Source organism: Salvelinus namaycush, chromosome 28 (assembly GCF_016432855.1).
Source record: "Salvelinus namaycush isolate Seneca chromosome 28, SaNama_1.0, whole genome shotgun sequence".
NCBI lineage: Eukaryota > Metazoa > Chordata > Actinopteri > Salmoniformes > Salmonidae > Salvelinus > Salvelinus namaycush.
The window spans coordinates 9,779,596-9,804,171 of NC_052334.1; the positions used below are offsets into that span (position 1 = coordinate 9,779,596).

The 24,576-nt window shown below is 42.6% G+C and overlaps 1 protein-coding gene across 2 annotated transcripts; it reads right to left on the reverse strand.

Moving 5' to 3' along the window:
* Positions 1 to 1,915: 1,915 nt before the first annotated feature.
* LOC120023386 (synaptosomal-associated protein 23-like) lies at positions 1,916 to 21,325 on the reverse strand. Of its 2 annotated transcripts, none has more exons than XM_038967394.1 (8): positions 21,265 to 21,325; positions 13,698 to 13,812; positions 9,658 to 9,699; positions 8,130 to 8,178; positions 7,835 to 7,952; positions 5,052 to 5,225; positions 4,623 to 4,767; positions 1,916 to 3,878 (listed from the first exon to the last, which is right to left on the reverse strand). In XM_038967394.1, the coding sequence occupies exons 2-8, from the start codon at positions 13,752 to 13,754 to the stop codon at positions 3,816 to 3,818; spliced, it is 648 nt and encodes a 215-aa protein (XP_038823322.1). In that variant the 5' UTR covers positions 13,755 to 13,812; positions 21,265 to 21,325; the 3' UTR covers positions 1,916 to 3,815. The 2 variants fall into 2 exon arrangements, with proteins under 2 accessions (XP_038823322.1, XP_038823321.1); XM_038967393.1 differs by having other exon boundaries at positions 21,208 to 21,325.
* Between the last annotated feature and the right edge of the window lie 3,251 nt (positions 21,326 to 24,576).

Consider the following 24,576-nt stretch of genomic DNA (forward strand, 5'->3'; position numbering starts at 1 on the left):
ACTTGTGACATTCTCCAACATCTTGGACATCTCGGCGTACAACGCGTTTGTCATCTGGATGGCGTTGAACCCAGATTGGAACAGAGGGAAGCTCCAGAGGAGACAGCTCTTTCTCAAGGAGCTGGGCAAGGCATTGGTGAGACCTCAAATCCAGAGGAGGAAACATATCCCAAGGACCCCGGCTTCTGCAGCATTATGAGGAGGATTCAGGAGGAGGATGCTGGTGCCCCTACCGCCCAACCCACAGAACCAACAACTCCAATACCGGAAGTAAGTGTGAGTGATGTTGTTGTGTCTGACTCTCCTACCTTGGCCTGCTGTAACTATATATGTGAGATGTTAGTAAAATTCCTGAACTTAATGTTTTCTTCATTATAGATTGCAGCCAGTAGCAACAAGAAGTGCTGCGATGTGTGTGGACGCAAGGAGGACAGGAAGACACAGTACACATACATCAAGTGCAAGATATACATTTGCACCACACACAGTAAAACTCTGTCCCTCTTGGTGTGTAGACCGGCCTTAATGTGTTCGATGGGGCTCATTTATCATTTCCATAAAATACTGTATGTAAAATTTGTCCTTCCAATTTGTTCAGTTCAAAGCAATAAACATCAATATTGATGAAAACCTTGTTTCATTTATATTTGTTCAAGATAAACGTGATTTATTCCACCCATGTCTTGATTATAATTGATATGTTTACAAAAATCACATTTTAATTAAAAAAACAAATGCTGCTTTTATTGATAAATGTGATCTAGCAGAGGTAAATAGCAAATATTAACCATGTATGGTCTATATTGATTGTAATTTATATAAGTTAACATCTAAGTATTACGTATTTTTACGTAAATTGTTATGGCTGTATTGTTTTAAAAACCCAATAATGTTCTGGGTCCATCAGACCCACAGACATTGGGTGAATAACAATAACATGACCACCACACAAGGATTAATATGGTGCTAAAGTGATGTTCTCACACGTTCAACCTAGACCAACTTGGCCTACCCGATTCATCCTTTACTTTGGACTGCAGTTATATGATTGATTCCTTCTATCACACTTTGGTTTCATTCAAAACACCTTGAATTACAGGTAGATAATGAGACAAAATAAATTTTGTCAGTCAAAGTCCAGGATATAATTGTGGGTCAATCAAATCTAGACTGCTTTTCCAAAACCCACACAGTATGAAAATTCAAAATGGAAGAATGTGTCAAAATGAATGTAAAGAAATACAAGAAATGTTGAAGACCGGCAGAGACGTGCCATGAAACCATAAAAAATGTAATTTGAAATAGACCCTCAGAGTATTTGTTTCTCATCTCAATGACCATGATCATAGTTCATTCTTAAGATATTTTAAAAAGGGAACCTGTTCTCAAATATTCTCTTTTACTTCACCCAAATGCAGTGCAACACTGTCTGCGTAGTCTATTTCCCCCTTTGCTTTAGGGCAGGTATACCCCCTTAACCCCAACCACTCAATTCCATTTCAATTCAGTAAAACATTTTCAGTTCTTTGTGAAATGCGTTTGAACCAAAACCTGCTGCACATCCTTCCTGTATACCTCCAGCCGTTACTTTCCCCCTCTCACATGAAGCCACATACGAAGCTAACCACATTTCTGATGTCCCAGTCCTCTGTGTGTGCAGTGGGTAATAGCTAGTAGAGTAGAAATGCTATGTAAAATTACACAGAAAATATGTAATACATTTTGAGAGGTGAACTTGAAAATAAACTCAACTATAGGTTTATATCTTCCCCACAGACAACTACCCCCCAGCAGGAGTGCAGCGCCCCTGGAGCAATAGGTTAAGTGCCTTGCTCAAGGGCACAACTTTAATTAAATGCTCAACAAGGATTTACTGAACATTTACTGAATTATACAAATAAGTTTAATATTAAAAGATTGTTTAACATCATAGAAGTGCCTTTTATTTCAATCATCCAGACAGAGCAAGAGTTTTTCCTCAACATATTCTTAAGTGAAAAAGATGCAGTTGATGAATTACAGTTGTAACCATGAGTGTTATTTCACTCCGGTGTTGAAGCAACAGACTCTAGACAGAAGTATAACGTAGCTAGCATAACAATCTAAATTAGTCCAAATGTCACTTTGGTTAATATCCAGCCTTAGATAATCAGTTTCTTTCAGTCTGAACCAGAACATACCTGAATGCAGAAGAACATTTTCACATAGTTTTTCTTACAAATATTTAATGAAGAAACAGATGGGACATTTCTGGATGAATAAGAGGATATATTGAATCATAGTGTGGAAGATCCACCATAGAGATCGAAATTAAAAAGTCATTGTTTACCGTAAATGCAGTCTCAGCAAACGCGGGAAAATTGCCTATAGAATGTCAATTACGCTATAGTGCAGGTCTTCGACACTACGGATTGAATCTATGCCTAAATTACTGACAGGCAGAAGAGATGTTTTGGGGACCAGGCTGTTACAACACAGCCACTGGAATCTTTCCAAGACAAAAGGCACTTAGGCCTCTCAGGTGAAAACATGGCAGTTCAAATAGAAAGGAATGAAATAACAATGAGGGGACGTACAGCATTTGATCCATTGGTGGCAGAGATGTAGCCTGGTCCCAGATCTGTTTGTATTCTTGACAACTCCATTGCTCATTCATTGTCAAGCCAATGAGGGTCAAGGGCAGAGCTTCCATCCAAACCACGGTAGATCAGCCTTATAGTGCGCTTGACATTTTAAAAGAAAGGTCATGTTCGATTCAACCGACATATGCAGCGAACACGAAAACATTGCCTTTAAATGTGCATAGCTGACAAAGCATGGTCGAATTGAATCCCAGCCAAAGAGTTGGCATGATAGCACAAACAGACTGGCACCCAGGCTATCAGAGGTAAATCTAACAGTGACAAGATCTTTGGTTAATGATTCGTTTTTACTCTAAGGAAAACATGTTTAATGTAATAGTATGTTTTCCTCATTCGATGTGTTATAGCTGGACCCCAGGCCATACAAACCCATTCAAGAAGTTTGTTAAGTGTAAAACAGATATTAGATCGTTCAAACATTATTTCAATTCAAAGGGTATAGGTCCTAACTTTATTCACAAGTCACTTCTGCTTTATAAGAATAATTAAATAAGCACATTTCAAACAATAACAATAATTACAAATGCCATGATATGAAGAGCTGTTGTCTCATAACTTTTCCCTGCATATGCCTGAGGTGTATACAGCTGCTGTGACACCCCATGTCCACCAGGGGGCAACAGACGGTGAGAATCTGATGTTCCAGGTCATATTTTCGGCAGCCACACTGCACATATATTAGGGGAGGACAGCTCAAAATAATGGCTGGAATGGAGTGGATGGAACGGCATCAAGCACATTGAACCCATGTGTTTGACACTACCCCATTACTATGAGCCGTCCTCCTCTCAGCAGCCTCCACTGCTTATCAGGGCCTGAATGAATATATAACCCATCTTACATCAGCCATCCTACTCAGAGGCTTTCTGAATACGGGCACAGATCTCACAATGCCTGGAAAAGTGATTCACTGCGTCACATATTTGGGAAGGGACCCAGGCAAGGACTTTGAACTAGTCATAAAAAGGTAGAATAAGAGAGAGTTGCGTGAGCATATTTACATCATTACAGAAAAGGCACGTGTGGTAGGTGCTGATTCATGGGTTTTGTCCTGGTTGATTTACTTTGTTCTCAAGGAGAGAGAGAGAGTGTGTGTGTGTGTGTGTGTGTACATGCGAGCTGAGGCAGAGATTCAAGGTGGATGATTTCAAAATCGGGAGCAGGTAGGTAGGTCTACTTGATGAGCTTATTGGCTCGCTGGTTGGCTTCATCGATACGTGCTTTGTTTACGTCCGCCTGAGGGAGAGAGACAGTACACACACACCAGGTGAGCGGTGGATCAATATCTACATTACTCTTTCATAGTGAAACAGAAGGCCGTCTGACAGTACAGCCCTATGTTAGGCATCCTCATGGTACACAAGACAAATATACATTTACATTTACATTACATTTAAGTCATTTAGCAGACGCTCTTATCCAGAGCGACTTACAAATTGGTGCATTCACCTTATGATATCCAGTGGAACAACCACTTTACAATAGTGCATCTAACTCTTTTAAGGGGGGGGGGGGGTTAGAAGGATTACTTTATCCTATCCTAGGTATTCCTTAAAGAGGTGGGGTTTCAGGTGTCTCCGGAAGGTGGTGATTGACTCCGCTGACCTGGCGTCGTGAGGGAGTTTGTTCCACCATTGGGGTGCCAGAGCAGCGAACAGTTTTGACTGGGCTGAGCGGGAACTGTACTTCCTCAGAGGTACATATATACATTATATACATACATTATATTATATACATTATATATATACATACATTATATACTGTACCACACCCCAGAAAAAGCTAGCGGAGGTGTATGAAGAGGAAAAACTCAACTGTAGAAAACAATCTCTGCACCTTTAATATGCAGAACTTCTGGTCACAAAGACCTTCGTCAGAGCATACTGGTGGTATAAGCCCCACAACATGGTATCATAAGCCCTAAGGAGTGTGAGGCAGTGTATGGATGGAGAACACAGCCCAGCCATGACGACAACCCACCTTTTCTGTGATGCGGTCGATGTGTTTGTTCTGCTTGTCTAGCTCAGCGCCCATGTCACTGGCCATGTTCTTCAGGTTCCCTATGATGCTGCCCACCTGATCCAGGTTCTCCTCCATCTCATCCTCCCGAGCATCGTTGGTAATCCTGGGGGAGTTAAGGGGCCACATGACCGCACATATCTACTATTCTCAGTGTCAAAACACAATCATGAGACTATTTGCACTTGCTTGATAGCCCTAACCCTATGGTGTTTTCAGCTCTGAAGGGTCTGGATAAGTAGAAGCAATGTTGTGGAGATTCCACCACATTCCCTCCACCTTACCGATCTTCACACATTTAAAAAAAGGGCAAAGGGAGCAAAAGCAAGTTGGATCAAGCTGATAGTTACAAACTAGGTGTGTATTATACGGTTGACTGGCTTCACCCACCTTTTGATGTAGGGTCCAGAGCCCCCCATGGGCTGCTGCTGGTTGGCTTGTCCGTTATGGATGCCTGAGGGTTGCCTGGACACCACCGAGCCATCCCCTCCCTCTCCTGTACTGCTACCATCACCTGTTCCCCAGGTACGCTTGTACTTAGAGTCATGCTCTATGGACGTCACCCTGAGGGAGAATCAAGTCAGTCCGTCAATCAACGGATCATTAGTCAGTCCATCATTCAAGTCAGTCCATCAATCAAATCATTCATTCAAGTCAGTCCGTCAATCAGGGGACAACTTCAGGGGAAGAGAAGTTCCACCGGTGCCACGTAGCAACTTTACAAACAAATGCACAATCATCGCATAACGGGCAAGGCCATTGAGATTAAGGGTATCATTCTAAAAAAATAAGGGTGTATTTGTGTGTCTATGTAGGAAAAACAAAACAAGCTGGAAAAACAAGGACAGCAGAACACAGGAGTAATATTAGGACCCTTCATCAGAAACCCTGTGGCTGAGCACTTCCTGGAGGCTCATCACATCAGCTCTATGAGATACATTGGTATCGAACATGTTAAGACTCCTAGGGGGGGGGGGGGGTACTAATAAACTATTACTGAGAAGAGAATTGTATTGGTTTCACCGTTTGTCCACACCGTCTCTTAAAGGTCTGAACCAAGTTTCTTACATGAACATGTTACGTTGATTTGACTTGCCACACATGAAATCAACCAAAAGTGTTAAATCTAAATATTTTATATTTGAGATTCTTCAAAGTAGCCACCCTTTACCTTGATGACAGCTTTGCACACTCTTGACATTCTCTCAACCAGCATCATGAGGTAGTCTTTTTTAATGTGTTTGAGCCAATCAGTTGTGTTGTGACAAGGTATACAGAAGATAAAAAGACCAAGTCCATATAATGGCAAGAACAGCTCAAACAAGCAAAGAGAAACAACAGTCCATCATTACTTTAAGTCATGAAGTTCAGTCAATCTGGAAAATGTCAAGAACTTTTGAATGTTTCTTAAAGTGCAGTCGCAAAAACATCAAGCGCTATGATAAAACTGGCTCTCATGAGGACCGCCACAGGAAAGGAAGACCCAGAGTTACCTCTGCTGCAGAGGATAAGTTCATTAGAGTTACCAGCCCCAGAAATTGCAGCCCAAATAAATGCTTCAGAGTTCAAGTAACAGACACATCTCAACAACTGTTCAGAGGAGACTGTGTGAATCAGGTTCTGTGAACTACTGCAAAGAAACCACTACTAAAGGACACCAATAAGAAGAGACTTGCTTGGGCCAAGAAACACAAGCAATGGACACTAGACCGGTGGAAATCTATCCTTTGGTCTGATGAGTCCAAATTTGAGATTTTTGGTTCCAACCGCCGTGTCTTTGTTAGACTCACAGTAGGTGAACGGATGATCTCTGCATGTATGGTTCCCACTGTGAAGCATGGAGGTGGTGGTGTGATGGTGCTTTGCTGGTGACACTGTCAGTGATTTATTTATAATTCAAGGCACACTTAACCAGCATGGCTACCACAGCATTCTGCAGCGATACGCCATCCCATCTGGTTTGCGCTTAGTGGGACTATCATTTGTTTTTTAACAGGACAATGACCCAAACACACCTCCAGGCTGTGTAAGGGATATTTGACCAAGAAGGAGAGTGATGGAGTGCTGCATCAGATGACCTGGCCTCCACAATCACCTGTCCTCAACCCAATTGAGATGGTTTGGGATGAGTTGGAGCACAGAGTGAAGGAAACGCAGCCAACAAGTGCTCAGTATATGTGGGAACTCCTTCAAGACTGTTGTAAAAGCATTCCAGTTGATGCTGGTTGAGAGAATGCCAAGTGTGCAAAGCTGTCATCAAGGCAAAGGGTGGCTACCTTGAAAAATCTCAAATATATTTTGATTTGCTTAACACTTTTTTGGTTACTACATGACTCCATATGTGTTATTTCATAGTTTTGATGTCTTCACTATTATGATACAATGTAGAAGATAGTAAAAATAAACACTAGAATGAGTAGGTGTGCCCATCATTTTCACTGGTCCTGTATATATGTACTACTACATGTGCCCATCATTGCTAAATTATTAGATACACAAGTTGTTTTTGAAATAGGTCACTATAATTCTATCTAGTGCCACCTGCAAGTAATGGTCACATTAGCGGGTATTCCAACAGTTCCCAACATAATCTTTTTTACCGTTGCCTAGGTTAACTCGGACCCATCTGTATGTATATAATCTTTATGACCACACACACACACACACACACACACACACACACACACACACACACACACACACACACACACACACACACACACACACACACACACACACACACACACACACACACACACACACACACACACACACACACACACACACACACACACACACACACACACACACCCCTCCGTGATGGATTATGATTGACTGTGCGCCAAAGTGAATTGAATTGTTTCCACACCCACCATGTGTGTAATGGTCATGTGAGGTGAAATGTGTATATTTTGGGATGTGAGCACGTCTTTTTGACCTCATGATTTGTTTGGGATAGAAAAAGGTTGTCACTAAAGCGGTAAATTGGAAGCATAAACAGAGCGCGGGGCCATCTTGTTCTTGACAAGTTAGAAATGTAAACATGCTAAGAAACAGAATCAACATTACAAGAACAGCACAGTGTCACATGACTCATTTCCAGAAGTGAGAGAGAAAGAAACTGACGTGCTACGCTTGTGTTATAGTTTGGTGGTAAGAGGGGTGTCCAGTACCTGTCACAGGGGCAGACACAGAGACCACAGCACTTGGACAGGTCAGTCAGGTTCTTCTCAGCCTTCCTCATGTCCTGGTTGATCTGGTCCATACCCTCCTCTGTCCGTCTCAGTTGCTCTGTCATGCAACCAGGACAAAACAGCAAAGACACATGTCAGGGAAATGAAACACTAAAACCATATTAATTGATTAATTTAACCTAAGTTAAAAAACTGGTTTTAACAATAAGATCTTCGGTATAAAAAAAAGATGGCGTTCCTAAGAGCTGGTACTCTGTAGTGAACTCAGACTCACCCCCCTGTTGGTCCAGCATGTCGATGGTGTTGACACCAGTCTCCCTGGTCTGAACATAGGACAAGCACCACATTAGGAATTCAAAGACCACAGTTCAGCTAACTTCAGCAACACAGAAATATGCTGAAGAAAAATATAAAACGCAACATGTAAAGTGTTGGTCCCATGAGCTGAAATAAAACATCCCAGACCTTTTCCATACACACAAAAAACACTTCTCAAAAATGTTGTGCATAAATTTGTTTACATCCCTGTTAGTGAGGATTTCTCCTTTGCCAAGATAATCCATTCACCTGACAGGCATATCAAGAAGCTGATTGAACAGCATGATCATTACACAGGTGCACCTTGTGCTGGGGACAAGAAAAGGCCACTAAAATGTGCAGTTGTCTCCCACCACAATGCCACAAATCTCAAGTTGAGGGAGCGTGCAAATTGGCATGCTGACTGCAAGAATGTCCACCAGAGCTGTTGCCAGTGAATTTCTCTACCATAAGCCACCACCACCCTCATTTTAGAGAATTTGCCTTGTACGTCCAACCAGCCTCACAACCACGTGTAACCATGCCAGCCCAGGACCTCCACATCCGGCTTCTTCACCTGCGGGATCATCTGAGCCCAGCCACCCAGACAGCTGATGAAACTGTGGGTTTGCACAACCCAAGAATTTCTGCACAAACTGTCAGAAACCATCTCAGAGAAGCTCATCTGCGTGCTCGTCATCCTCACCAGGGTCTTGACCTGAATGCAGTTTGGTGTCGTAACCAACTTCACAGGGGACAAAGACTCAACTTCAATGGCCACTGGCACGCTGGAGAAGTGTGCTCTTCATGGATAAATCACAGTTTCAACTGTACCGGACAGATGACAGACAGCGTGTATGGCGTAGTTTGGGTGAGCGGTTTGCTGATGTCAACGTTGTGAACAGAGAACCCCACCGCCACCATGGGGCAATGTATGGGCAGGCATAAGCTACGGACAACGAACACAATTGCATTTTAATCGACAGCAATTTGAATGCACAGAGATACCGTGACAAGGCCCAGTGTTGTGCCGTTCCTCCGCCACCATCACCTCATGTTCCAGAATGAAAATGCATGGCTCCATATCGCAAGGATCTGTACACAATTCCTGGAAGCTGAAAATGTCCCAGTTCTTCCATGGTATGCATACTCACCAGACATGTCACCCATTGAGCATGTTTGGGATGTGCTGGATCGTCACACAGCCATTGAAGAGTGGGACAACATTCCACAGGCCCCTTTCAACAGCTTGATCCCGCTGCAGACCAGATACTGACTGGTTCTGATCCACGCCCCTACCTTTCATGCATTTGTATTCCCAGTCATGTGAAATCCATAGCTTAGGGCTTAATTAATTAATTTAAATTGACTGATTTCCTTACATGAAGTAACTCCGTGAAATCTTTGAAATTGATATAATATTTCTGTTCAGTGTACTTCTGTATGTAATGACAAAGGGCTTGTGTTGGGCTAGACTGTTAGAGCAATAACAATGTTTGTCTCACCTCCTCGGCCATCTGTAGCATCCGCCTGGTGCACTCCAAGGACTGTAGAGGACAAAATAGACACAATAAGGTCTTATTGTAAGGTACCGGTAGGTAATAGGCTCAGCCAGAAGAGGACTGCCTGGTTCCTCTCTAGGCTGCTTCCTCTTTAGGCTGCTTCCTAGGTTCCTGCCTTTCTAGAGTTTTTCCCTAACCACTGTGCTTCTACATCTGCATTGTTTGCTCTTTGGGAGTTTTAGGCTGTGTTAAGAACTTTGTGACAACTGTTGATGTAAAAAAGGGCTTTATAAAATACATTTGATTGATAGCGCAATAGTGTAGCTTGTAGAACATGACAGCTGAACAGACAAATGATAGACACCTTACAGAGTCCTTGTTTTGATTGAGTCTTTCAGGGGTACAGACATACAGGAAAAAAGGCTCTAGACTAGAGCCTAGGTAATATGAAAGGCTTCTTGGGTAGTACTCAATTCCCAGGACAGGCGCAAAGCCTATCGTGCATTGTCCTAATTTTAAAACCTGTTCGGTAAGCCCGACACATGGTTCTCTATTTAACAGGCCCACAGAGACTCAGATCTTAAGTAGTTGACATATGGCTGAACTGTGCCTGGTCAGGTAGATTAACCATCTCCCACACAGCAGCAGCACAGTCCCACACAACAGCAGCACCAGGTCACATGACAACGTTATGATGGAATGCAGTCAGTGCAGTCAGTGCAGGTGAGACGCCCTATTAATAACATGACTGTGAAAGGCGTAGCCTACAGCAGAGAAGTTAGAGGGGGAAATTATTATTCAGGGCATGACGACTTAATCAGCATGAACTGTTATACCATATCACCTCAACATAGAGTTGAACATGATTAACCCCCTCTAACACAATTCTAAGCCTGCTTCGTGTCTGAACCATTCATATCGAGATCTCTCTGTGTGTGTAGGGTTCCTCTAAGGATCTTTTAAGGTGGTTCTGATTATTGAGGGGGTGTTCCAGAGGGGGGCGCTGTGCACCCGTTTGGGTTTAACACCTGTAACTGACTTTTCCTCAAATCTAGAGCCTTAAATGATAATCACTGTTTGCTTTTTTATTTAAGTGAAAATTCATTAATTGAATTAATATTTTCCACCGTTTTTCCTAGAATTACACTAGTAATACAATTTTTCAAATGGTCAACCGAACAGGGACCATGAGAGCCAGGCAAGAGTAATTCACAGTGAGTGTGTCACCAGGTCTGGAATTTCATGATTTTAGGTGCAAGGCCATTTGGGCTCCAAGAGATGCCCAATCCGCCAGGGCACCAAGGCCATTACCCAAAATAGACCATTAAGTTCGAAAAACAAAAATAACAACCAAAACAAACAGCAATTGAATCATCGCATGCTAGGAATATGGTACTGTTAACAGTTGATGTTACTCTTCAATAACACGTTGTCCTTAAGTCTTTTTGCCACAACTTTGAAAAAGTATGCTTGGGGTCATTGTCCATTTGGAAGACCCATTTGGCGACCAGCTTCAACTTCCTGACTGATGTCTTGAGATGTTGCTTCAAAATATCCAACATTTTCCTACCTCATGATGCCATCTATTTTGTGAAGTGCACCAGTCCCTCCTGCAGCAAAGCACCCCAACAACATGATGCTGCCACCCCCGTGCTTGGGGTGGTGTTCTTCAGATTGAAAGCCTCCTTTTTCCTCCAAACATAACGATGGTCATTATGGCCAAACAGTTCTATTTTTGTTTCATCAGACCAGAGGACATTTCTCCAAAAAGTACGATCTTTATCCCCATGTGCAGTTGCAAACCGTAGTCTGGCTTTTTTATGGCGGTTTTAGAGCAGTGGCTTCTTCCTTGCTGAGCGGACTTTCAGGTTATGTCGATATAGGACTCGTTTTACTGTGGATATAGATACTTTTGTACCCGTTTCCTCAAGCATCTTCACAAGGTCCTTTGCTGTTCTTCTGGGATTGATTTGCACTTTTCGCACCAAAGTACGTTCATCTCTAGGAGACAGAACGCCTCTGAGCGGTATGATGGCTGTGTGGTCCCATGGTGTTTATACTTGCGTACTATTGTTTGTACAGATGAACGTGGTACCTTCAGTCATTTGGAAATTGCTCCCAAGGATGAACCAGACTTGTGGAGGTCTACAATTTTTTTTCTGATGTCTTTGCTGATTTCCCCATGATGTCAAGCAAAGAGGCACTGAGTTTGAAGGTAGGCCTTGAAATACATCCACAGGTACACCTCCAATTGACTCTGCTGTCAATTAGCCTATCAGAAGCTTCTAAAGCAATGACATAATTTTCTGGAATTTTGTGAAAATAAAGTGAAATAATCTGTCTGTAAACAATTGTTGGAAAAATTACTTGTGTCATGCACAAAATAGATGTCCTAACCGACTTGCCAAAACTATAGTTTGTTAACAAGAAATTTGTGGAGCAGTTGAAAAACGAGTTTTAATGACTCCAACCTAAGTGTATGTAAACTTCCGACTGTATATACAGTGCATTCATAAAGTATTCTGACCCCTTGACTTCTTCCACATTTTGTTAAGTTACAGACTAAAATTGATTAAATTACCCCCACCCCCCCCCATCATCAATCTACACCCAATACCCCATAATGACAAAGCAAAAACAGTAAAAAGTTATAAATAAAAAACATTTTTTCTTTACATAATTATTCAGACCCTTTACGCTGTACTTTGTTGAAGCACCTTTGGCAGTGACCCTACTTGGGCATGACGCTAAAAGCTTGGCACACCTGTATTTGGGGAGTTTCTCCCATTCTTCTCTGCAGATTCTCTCAAGCTCTGTCAGGTTGGATGGGGAGCGTCACTGCACAGCTATTTTCATGTCTCTCAAGAGATGTTTGATCGGGTTCAAGTCCGGGCCACTCAAGGACATTGAGACTTGTCTTGGAGCCACTCTTACGTTGTCTTGGCTGTGTGCTTAGGGTCGTTGTCCTGTTGGAAGGTGAACCTTAGCCCCAGTCTGAGGTCCTGAGCGCTCTGGAGCAGGCTTTCATCAAGGATCTCTGTACTTTGCTCCGTTCATCTTCTCAATCCTGACTAGTCTCCCCAGAGCATGATGCTGCCACGACCATGCTTCACTGTAGGGATGGTGCCCGTTTTCCTCCAGATGTGACGCTTGGCATTCAGGCCAAAGAGTTCAATCAGACCAGATAATCTTGTTTCTCATGGTCTGAGAGTCCTTTAGGTGCCTTTTGGCAAACTTCAAGCGGGCTGTCATGTGCCTTTTACTGAAGAATGGCTTCGGTCTGGCCACTCTACCATAAAGGCCTGATTTGTGGAGTGCTGCAGAGATGGTTGTCCTTCTGAAAGGTTCTCCCATCTCCACAGAGGAACTCTAGAGCTCTGTCAGAGTGACCATCGGGTTTTTGGTCACCTTCCTGACCAAGGCCCTTCTCCACCAATTGCTCAGTTTGGCTGGGCGAACAGTTCTAGGAAGTCTATCAATATTTTAAGTTAAACGTTCTCATCGGTTGCATCAGCCTCATTAATTTTTTATGTACAGTCGTATGAATTTGGGTTCTATCACCCTACAACTGTCCCAGAGTCTGTTTGGAATATTTCTCACACAGAACGACAGGCCACAAGGTAGCACAGTGCCTCTCAGATTATTTGGGGAGAACCCTGGTGTGTTGTACATTAAGCAGGTTACTATGACAGTTTACCCCATGCCATGTTGGACTAAACCCAGTACATAGGTATCAGTCGGTCAGTCAGGCAGCAAGGAGAGAGAGATAGACAAACAGGTAGGTAAGAGATAAAGATAAATCAAAATGGCAGAGGACCACACTATTACTATTAACAGAACACTAACTTAGATCTGAATAAATTATTTTCTTAGATGTAGCTTAGCTGTGCTCAGTAAGCAAAGAGTAAGAGTTTTTCCCCCGTCAATGTGTTACTGCTTCTCTATAGGAGTTGACACAGGAGCTAAGCTAATACTGCCGCATAACACTACCCCCATTCTCAGCATTCCTATAGTGTCTCCATGGATACGGGTGGCAGCTGTACCTCATCGGTCACTTGGTTGGCCCTCATGGTGATCTCTTCCGCTGAAATATCCGCCATTTTACTGCTGTCGAAGTTGGAGGCTCGTCCTGTCACACCAAGCTCTACACTCTGAGGCCTGGGGGAGAGGGGTGGCCGGATAGAGGGACAGAGAGAGAAGGGTTCATAAGTTAATGTTTCAAGAACACAGATATCCATTTGAGCATGTCTGAAAGGTACCATTGAACTTTGCAGACAGAATCAACATACTGTAACTTTACAAAAAACAATGGTTAAACTTTGGTCTCAACAAAGGGGGAAAATGAGATTGCTTTCCTGGCAGCCCAGAGGGCTCTTTGGGGTTTGAATGTTGTGTGGAAGAGGAAATAAAAAAGTTGACCGACAGATAGACAAATGAGCAGCATCTTTCTGTGCCTACAGACAGCAGTAGGCTAGTTCCTTGTCAGTACCATTATGGCTTGGTGTCATTAAGCAGACAGCACGCTTACAATGAGGAGGCTGGTGATAAGGAGAGGCTGATAGAGAAATGAGGATGTGTTTGAAACATCATTAACATGCCAGTCAGGAACACACAGCACTGAATGATGAACCGCTTGGTGTGGACAAGCTGCACCAGATTCTCTACCACGACAGAGTGTTTTTAGACACGTTTCAGTGTGTCCAATATCTAAACTAGCATACGGCTTAGAATGTAGTGATGGTGGCAAACAATTATACAGTTAGGCTACATAAATCGGGATATTATTTTTTACGGTATATAGTTGTCAAAGTCGCAATATTAATATTATTTCTCCAGTTGGCTTTACCTGCACCAAAACTCCAGTATTTTTCCTTCATAGCTTGTTCTCCATCTCCTTTTTAAACAAGGAGACAATTTGTTTTCAACACTTATTTCCACACTGATCAAAAGTCATTTTCTCATGTCTCTCTCTAGTCCCTCTGCAGTAGACATATGGTGAGCAATACGCTTGGAACATCATATCGCAATAGACTCACAGTATTGAATATTTCAGTTGTGTATATTGTTTAATTTGATTAAATTATTTTATTTCAAGTAATCATCTCTATAGAGCTGCTGCCTATGTTGTCTGACAAAAGTCACTATTTTAGTAGTTCACAGTATACTAAAAAAAATATAAAATGCAACAATTTTAAAGATTGATGTCCTTATATGAATTGTACAGTCAATTGAAAGAAATGTATTAGGTCCTAATCTATGGATTACACATGACTAGGAAGGGCTGCAGCCATGGGTGGTCCTGGGAAGATATAGGCCCAGCCACTTGGCAATTTGGCCTACCCACTGGGGAGCCAGACCCACAAAGGGGCTTTAAAAACAGACAGAATGCTGTTTAATCTGCTTCTTGATGTGCCACGCCTGCCGGGTGGATGGATTATCTTGGCAAAGGAGAAATGCTCACTAACAGGGATGTAATTTGTTTTGTTGAGAAATAATTTGTGTGTAAGGAAAAGTTCTGGGATCTTTTGTTTCAGCTCATGAAACATGGGACCAACACTTTACATGTTGCGTTTATATTTTTGTTCAGTATAATTGAACTGAGGTCTGTCAATTAGTATTTTCAAAAACAAAAACTGGCATTTCGGTTAATCGCTCAGCAATAGTTGACCTCTATATGGAGTACATTTAAGAAATATGTTCTGTTCAAGGTTCATGTGTGAAATGCTGATGAGCTCTTCCATGGAAGACTGCCGCAACGAAGATGTTTTTATTACAAGCTGTTTGACTAAGTGAAAACTACTCTACCAATGAATGTACAATCGCATGGAAAGCTTTGAAACAAGTGGCAATCTGAACTCAAGATAGCCCTAACACACAAGCCTACTTGACTTTCATTCAATAGAAACTTTAAAACAAGAAAGCAAAGTCAGTTATCAACATAACACTGTACCAGAGGTGGACTGACTGTTTGTACTAACAGCCATAGCGTAGATGTAGCCTAGGCCTATCAAGGGTCAGGTTGAAGTTCAGGACCTAGGGCTCGGTTGACAAGTACAGTACCTGAATCATAACCATAAGCAAACAAGAAAATGCTCCTCCAAAAGCGGCGCTCCTAGTGGCCGGGGACTTTAATGCAGGCAAATCCGGTTTACCTCATTTCTACCAGCATGTCCACATGTGCAACCAGGGGGGGGGGGGGGGGGGGGGGACTACAACAACAAAAAATAAACTCTAGACCACCTTTACTCCACACAGAGACGCACACAAAGCTCTCGCTCACCCACCATATGGCAAATTACCATAATTCTATCCTCCCGATTCCAGCTTACAAGCAAAAACTAAAGCAGGATGTACCAGTGACTCGCAAAATACGGAAGTGGTCAGATGACACGGATGCTACACTACAGGACTGTTTTGCTAGCACAGACTAGAATATGTTCCGGGATTCATCCAACGGCATTGAGGAGTATACCACCTCAGTCACCACCTTCATCAATAAGTGCAATGACAACGTCGTCCCCACAGTGACCGTCCCAACCAGAAGCCATGTATTACAGGCAACATCCGCACCAAGCTAAAGGCTAAAGCTGCCGCTTTCACGGAGCGGGACACCAATCTGGACGCTTATAAGAAATCCTGCTATGCCCACAGACGAACCATCAAAACAGGCAATATAGGACTAAGGTTTAATCCGACTACACCAGCTCTGACGCTCGTCGGATGTGGCAGGGTTGGAAAGCTATTTTGGACTACAAAAAGGAAACCCAGCCGTGAGATACCCAGTGACGTGAGCCTACCAAATGGCCTAATGCCTTTTGTACTCGCGTTGAGGTAAGCAACACTGAAGCATGCATGAGAGCACCAGCTGTTCCGGTCAAGTGTGATCACGCTCTCTGTAGCTGATGTGATCAAGACATTTAAAAAGGTCAACAAGAAGTGGTCTGTGGTCACCACCTGCAGAACCACTCCTTTATTGGGGGTGTTTTGCTAATTGCCTATAATTTCCACCTTTTGTCTATTCCATTTGCACAACAGCATGTGCAATTTATTGTCAATCAGTGTTGCTTCCTAAGTGGACAGTTTGATTTCACAGAAGTGTGATTGACTTGGAGTTACATTGTGTTGTTTAAGTGTTCCCTTTATTTTTTTGAGCAGTGTATATAAAAATCGGCATCGGCTTTTTATGGTCCTCCAATAAATCAGTGTCAGCGTTGAAAAAATCATAATCGGTCGACCTCTAATAGTGATGTGCCAGAACAGCTAATAGATGCCTTCCCGTGTGTGCTGCCCACCGCCTTGCTCTGGCCTGAAAAGATGCATCAGCCGACGACCCCTATATGGACCCCTTCAAGGAGCACCTGCGGCAGCTCCATAGTCACTTTGCCAAAATCCGTAACAAGACAGAAGACTTGAAAACTGCTTCAGCACTTAAAAGTGAAGGTGAGATTATGCATCACATTTCTTCACTTGGCTACTCTGGTCTCATCTTGTTTACCTACTGCATCTCCTCAACAACAAAAAAAGTTTTTTTCTGGAAGTAAAGGATGTTCGCTGGCTGTCCCAGCACCTGGCCGTGGCTAATCTTCAGCGGAACCTCAGCGCAATGTTGGCTGAGATGAAGAACTGCTGCCCAACTGCTAAGGGCCTCTATGCTTTCTGTACCACGTACAGGTAGGCCTACATGTATTATAGATTACAGATGACTCCAAATTAAATAATGCTATTACTGCTTTCAGTGTCTCAAAACTATATTTGAGTGGGCCACAATGTGGCTTTTAAAACCGGTTTACCACTCTGTTGGCTCTTTTTTAATGTTATACATCTTTTTGTTTTTCATGCATTTCAGGAGTTGGACCAGCTGACGACAATGACAAAGCTGGCCTCGCAGTTTGATGAGTGGGGGCAGCTCTACCCCTGCCTTAGCCAGCAGTAATCACACTGACTATACCAGTGTATTTCATTAATTGTGAGAGGACTTCTCTGCAATGAAACAAGAACATTTAAAATGTGAAAGTAGATCCTCTTTGTCCCTCTCCCCTCTTATTATTATTTCCGTTATTATAGATCAAAAACAGACTACAGGGAGAGCATCTAGCCACCTGCATGCAGCACTCAAACCCCCGACCCAATCAAGGAGCACAATTACAGGAGGGTGTTAAAAAAATAAAAAATAAAAACACCAGAATGCTCAGACAAAAGGCTGTTAACAAATGTCAGAACTAGGTTTTTGTCAGAACCTGTAAACAGATTTCCAACACCCTCCTTTTGTGATGAACATGAATTATTGGGCTCTAACTCAAATCAAATTTTATTTGCCCAGTCAAAATGTTCCTCTGTTCATTTTGTCAAGATAAAAAAGGTTTTATTTCAGAAAGAAGGTCTCGTGTTTCTTTAGATAGCTGCAGCACTCAACCTTATATTGCATCTTGTCATAACTTTACCAATACGTTATTGAGCTCATTTCTGGGGGTGGACTTTACATGGTTTGAGTTTTTCCACTTTTAAATAGTTACCAGAACCAAGCTTTTCAGTACTTAAACATATTTTGTGGGGGAGGACCACGGAGCACACCTTAACCCCGACCACCCCCGCTAACCTTTCCCACACGGATAACACATTTTCCAGAGGAAACACTGAATTGATATGCTAACTTGTTCTATGTGGGTCTTCACACTGCTGTGCCAAAGATGATATTATCAGTTGGGTAGTGTGGGGCTTGGATGCTGGTTGGCTGAAAGCTGTGGCATATAAACTCAGCAGAAAAAGAAACATCCTCACTGTCAACTGCATTTATGTTCAGTAAACTTAACATGTGTAAATATTTGTATGACCATAACAAGATTCAATGTCTGAGAAACTGAACAAGTTCCACAGACATGTGACTAACAAATGGAATAATGTGTCCCTGAACAAAGGGGAGGGGGATCAAAATCAAAATGAACAGTCAGTATCTGGTGTGGCCACCAGCTGCATTAAGTACTGCAGTGCATCTCCTCATGGACTTCACCAGGTTTGCCAGTTCCTGCTGTGAGATGTTACCCCACTCTTACACCAAGGCACCTGCAAGTTCCCGGCCATTTCTGGGGGAATGTCCCTAGCCCTCACCCTCTGACCCAACAGGTCCCAGACATGCTCAATGGGATTGAGATCCGGGCTCTCCACTGGCCATGGCAGAACACTGACATTCCTGTCTTGCAGGAAATCACGCACAGAACGAGCAGTATGGCTGGTGGCATTGTCATGCTGGAGGGTCATGTCAGGATGAGCCTGCAGGAAGGGTACCACATGAGGGAGGAGGATGTCTTCCCTGTAACACACAGCATTGAAATTGCCTGCAATGACAACAAGCTCAGTCCGATGATGCTGTGACACACCGCCACAGACCATTACGGACCCTCCACCTCCGATCCCGCTACAGAGTACAGGCCTCGGCTTAACGCTCATTCCTTCGACGATAAACGCAAATCCGACCATCACCCCTGGTGAGACAAAACTGCGACTCGTCAGTGAAGAGCACTTTTTGCCAGTCCTGTCTGGTCCAGCGACAGTGGGTTTGTGACCATAGGCAATGTTGTTGCCGGTGATGTCTGGTGAGGACCTGCCTCACAACAGGCCTACAAGCCCTCAGTACAGCCTCTCTCAGTCTATTGCGGACAATAAGAGCACTGATGGAGGGATTGTGAGTTCCTGGTGTAACTCGGGCAGTTGTTGCAATCCTGTACCTGTCCCGCAGGTGTGATGTTCGGACGTACCGATCCTGTGCAGGTGTTGTTACACGTGGTCTGCCACTGCGAGGACGATCAGCTGTCCGTCCTGTAGCGCTGTCTTAGGCGTCGCACAGTACAAACATAGCAATTTATTGCCCTGGCCACATCAGCAGTCCTCATGCCTCCTTGCAGCATGCCTAAGGCACGTTCATGCAGATGAGCAGGGACCCTAGGCATCTTTCTTTTGGTGTTGTTCAGAGGCTGTAGAAAGGCCTCTTTAGTGTCCTACGTTTTCATAACTGTGACCTTAATTGCCTACCGTCTGTAAGCTGTTAGTGTCAAAACGACCTTTCCACAGGTGCAATCTAATCCTGAATGCTGATTGGTTAAAACCACTTTCCAGCCAGTGGTTTATTCCACAAGTTACCACCGGCTAAATCTATGACTTTAAAATGCCTATTTATTCTGTTCCATATCACTGTCTCATCAGCCCAGCCAAGCAATTTAAACTTTATCTCCACTAATAAAAGCATCAAGACATTATCTTACATTTCTTTTAGATTAACATTTAGTTTTCAATAGCCTAGGTTTGTATAAACTTCACAGTCTCTCCGACATTTGCAACACTGTTTCAATTTTCAAATTCGAACTCCAGCTGTCCCATAGTAATTTACAGTCAGGAAGGAGTCTGGATGAGACAGACAGCGTTTCTCAACCAGTCGAAATCATGAATCAACTGGCATCATTTATGGACATATAAAAAAAAAAATGTAAATCGAAAAATGGCCAAGTCGAAACAAAGTGCAGCTAGTTTGCAGTCTTCCAGCTTGAAGTGATTGTGTTAGCTGTGTTGTTGGATAGCTCCTCTTAACAACAGTGTCCTGATGAGAGCGCACATGTTCTATGCCAGGCGAAATCTCGCCTCATTAGCTCATTGTCATGGATGTATCCAAATATATTACACTAGAAACCAGCTTTAACAACGACTGGGTCGCGTCTCTGGCAACCGAACCAATAGAACGAACCACCAGTCGGAGTGGGTAGCAACCCTATATTTATGTCGGGACTACATCTTGTGGTAGGATGAAATAGTATGAATAAATTACCCAAAATAACGTTAATGAAAATGGCAATCATTATATGTATATGTTGGTAACCCGTTGTATAAACGTGATAATGCCCTCGAAGCCGGTGTTTGGAGGATATGTTGGCAAAGTTTGCCAGGCCTCGACTTCGTCTCGGGCCTAACACCCGTGCCAATATCCTACAAACACCGGCTTCGAGGGCATTATCACTTCAATACCACACCCCTTCGTGCCTTACTACTTAAATAAATAACCCTTAATATGTGGTTGTGCTGACATTGTTATTGTATGAGTTAGCTACCTAGGTGGATATGCTGGACGTCAGTTGGCAAGAAGTTTACAAGTTCAGTAGCTAGCTAGTTGTATTGTAACAAGAGCGAGCAAGGTTATCGCTGACAGACTAACAACACCCAACCAATGAGTTTCAGCTAGCCTAGATAGCGAAGTTAAACTAAAATTGCTGGAAAAGTTATTTTGAGAGTAACCTGTAATACATAACTGAGTTCCAATACCTTGAAAACATTGTTAACAAAGTTTACTCGCACTGGGGTAACTTATTTCGCCTGACGTAAATAAAAAGTTATTCCTGTAAAGTTTTGTGTACTGTTGGCTAGCACAAGGTGCCACTACGCTAGCAGTGGAAGCTAGCAGTCTGGTTCCTCTTCAACACAACTCAGTCGCATAAAACTCCCCGTCATATGATAATTTGACTGATGAACACATACTGAAAGACGGTTGTCTTCTGAATGACAGCTACTTACTGCTAAGCTTCTCAAATAGAAAACCCTCCTTGGACTCCTCCTTTGGGTTATCTGTACCTGATCTTTGCAATTTCTGAAATTCCTTTAGATGGTGTCGACGAAGCGCATATCCTGTTTCCACAAGTGGAGGAAAGTGATGTTGCGCATGCGTTACTGTAGCCTTCTTTTCACACGGCAGAAGTTGTGGTTATTGTTTTGACCTTTGATCACAAGTTGATTATATACCAAATAAATGTTATATTTCTGTCAGTTGAACTTAATATGAAACATCAATTTTATAAAAAAATAATCAACACATTTTTACCACTTCTCTCAAAAAAGATATATACTTTTGCGCCCTTATGAACGAAGCCTTAACGCGTTTGCATTTGTATGTCGGAATGCCAAGGAAATAAATGCCTTTTTAATCAAGTTCCTCCCTCTGTTCTTCAAGGGTGCATTGATGGGAAAAGTAAGTAAGTGGTGGGCTATCTCATGAATTAATATGATGTATTTAGGTGAGCGGACACCAGCAGGGTGGGCAATTCCAGTCCTCGAGGGCCTGATTTGTGTAACAATTTTGCTCCAGCTAACACACCTGACTCCAATATTCACCTAATCATGATCTTCAGTTTAGAATGCAATTTCATTAGTCAGCTGTGTTTGCCAGGGATGGAGAAGTGTGACACCAATCAGGCCCTCGAGGACTGGAGTTGCCCATCGTGCAGGCTCTCATACCCTATAATTCTGTATCTCTTTGTGACTAATTTGTATACAAAAGGTAGACCAGAAAAGCAACATCCCTGATTGGCAGATGAAAAGCCAACTGACATTTACTCCTGAGGTGCTGACTTATTGCACCCTCGACAACTACTGTGATTATTATTATTTGACCATCCTGGTCATTTATGAACATTTGAACATCTTGGCCATTTTCTGTTATAATCTCCACCCGGCACAGCCAGAAGAGGACTGGCCACCCCTCATAGCCTGGTTCCTCTCTAAGTTTCTTCCTAGGTTTTGGCCTTTCTAGGGAGTTTTTCCTAGCCACTGTGCTTCTACACCTGCATTGCTTGCTGTTTGGGGTTTTAGGCTGGGTTTCTGTACAGCACTTTGATATATCAGCTGATGTAAGAAGGGCTATATAAATAAATTTGATTTGATTAGAAGCACCTGCTGCTCATCTGTTCTTTACACATGCTGTTTTGGATTAAATAACATTTTACCTACGCACTGAAAAGTCTGTGTTTGCAATCCCTGATCCGGTAAAACTATTAAAAAATGTAATAATTAAGTAAGCTTTATGCAACATATTTTTGTGTGAACCCATTACACCTCTTTGTCTGTCTGAAATCTAAGGAAACCCCACCATACATTTTTTTAAATGTTTTAATTTTCTAAGTGGTGGCCGTCATCCTCATTGTTTTTCTTCCAGTCCCACACACTACCCATTTTCAAAGAGCACCGTATACCAAAAATCCCCATGGCCTTATAGATTTTATCCATTTGAGTGCACATTGTTTTTTTTACTCTAATATTCTTCTCTATATATTTCCCATATTGCCCCTCTTTCTATTTCAAAACCTGCACATTTTATTTACTGTAGTGGCGCAGTGGACTAAAACACTGCATCAGTGCAAGAGGCGTCACAGTACCTGGTTCAAATCCAGGCTGCATCACATTTGGTTGTGATTGGGAGTCCCGTAGGGTGGTGCACAGTTGGCCGGGGTAGGCCGTCATTGTAAATAAGAGTTTGTTCTTAACTGACTTGCCTAGTTAAATAAAAACCCAATTACTGTTGGCTACTTACCTACATAGCCCATTAGAGGGTGCTAAATGACCTTATAACTAACCTGGTAAGCGCATGGCTCTTTCTGGTGGTGGGCAACAAATGGAATGCCTTTAAATTGCCCTTAAAAGGATTGATTAAACATTCCATTTTGAATTACATGTATTGGAGAAAAACTGAATATCATTCATGGTTGTGAATCAGGTAGAGTAAACTGATAGTTCAGGGGTAGGCTATATGTTATTAATTGCAAAAGTTTATGCACTGTCACAGTCTTCATTAAAAGTTTAATCAAAACATGACAGGAATGACAGTTGAACTGCATTCCATGACTAACAACAAAAACAACTTTTCAGGTTCAACTTCGAGAAGCCATTCTACCCGGTTTGGCTGTTCCATAGAAAGCAGTAGTTATGGATTATATGTCACTTGTATTTCTCTTCTTGATCATTACTGAGTCATTATATTCACTCTCTTATGTAATGCTTAATAATGCCAGTCAGCCAGTCACAGAACTCGTGATTCCACGATCACCAAACCTTCAGGCAGCAGTATTCTCTTCCTGTTCTGAGTCCTGCTGCTGAGTGCATTCAATTGGCACCAAATGGAAGAAATGGGACTGAAACACTGAGGGACTACCTGGACGTGTCCAATAAGAAAAGTGTATTTTAATTTTCTGTTGCACAACATTTTAAAACATTTGCCATTGCACTGTAAAAACAAAAAATATTGATTCAATGTACAATTGTAAGGTTACCAGCTGCAATAGGATTGTGAGTTTGGTCAACATTTTTAAACAACATTTTTGTTGAGCATAATCACAATCCTATTGCAGCTGGTTGCCACACATTTACCTTTTTTTTATTTTACAGTGTGCATGCACTACTGAATTCAATCCTGACCACAGGGTGACTCTGGGTGGGGCTTCAGGCTTGACTTTCCGCTGAACACACAGAAGAGAAGTACAGTCAGGAGTGGAAAGTTTAAGTTCAACACTAATAGTTTGGAATGGGAGTTGGCTATGAGAGTTTGAGGGATGTGAGCTGTTGATGTGATCTCTCTCTCTCTCTCTCTCTCTCTCTCTCTCTCTCTCTCTCTCTCTCTCTCTCTCTCTCTCTCTCTCTCTCTCTCTCTCTCTCTCTCTCTCTCTCTCTCTCTCTCTCTCTCTCTTTCTTTCTTTCTTTCTTTCTTTCTTTCTTTCTTTCTTTCTTTTTACAGTTCTGTATTCCTTTTCTCATGGCCTTCGTGACCAGATCAGCTGATGATGATGTGTGTGTATGCGTCACAGGAGGTTGGTGGAATCTTTTTTGGGGAGAACGGGCTCTTTCTAATGACTGGAGCAGAATAGGTGGAATGGTAACAAATACATCAAACACATGGTTTCCAGGTGCCACTCCATTTGATGCCACTCCATTTGCTTCGTTCCGGACATTATTATGAGCCCCTCCCCCTCACCAGCCTCCTGTGGTGTGCGTGCTCTTGATACCTTCCCCACACACTGTAACAATGGGAGTTAATACACTAAGTAGCTTTCATCGTCTGGCAGGGTCTCTGTTTCTCCCCTATCATGGATTAGGGCAATATCTCAGGCTTAATTTACG

Coding starts and splice junctions, on each gene's coding strand:
- LOC120023386 (XM_038967394.1), bottom strand. CDS start 13,754: ATGGCGGATATTTCAGCGGAAGAGATCACCATGAGGGCCAACCAAGTG. Junction 7,953..8,129: donor CATGCTGGACCAACAGGGGG/GTGAGTCTGAGT, acceptor GTTGCATGACAG/AGCAACTGAGACGGACAGAG. Junction 3,879..4,622: donor TCGACCGCATCACAGAAAAG/GTGGGTTGTCGT, acceptor TCTCTCCCTCAG/GCGGACGTAAACAAAGCACG.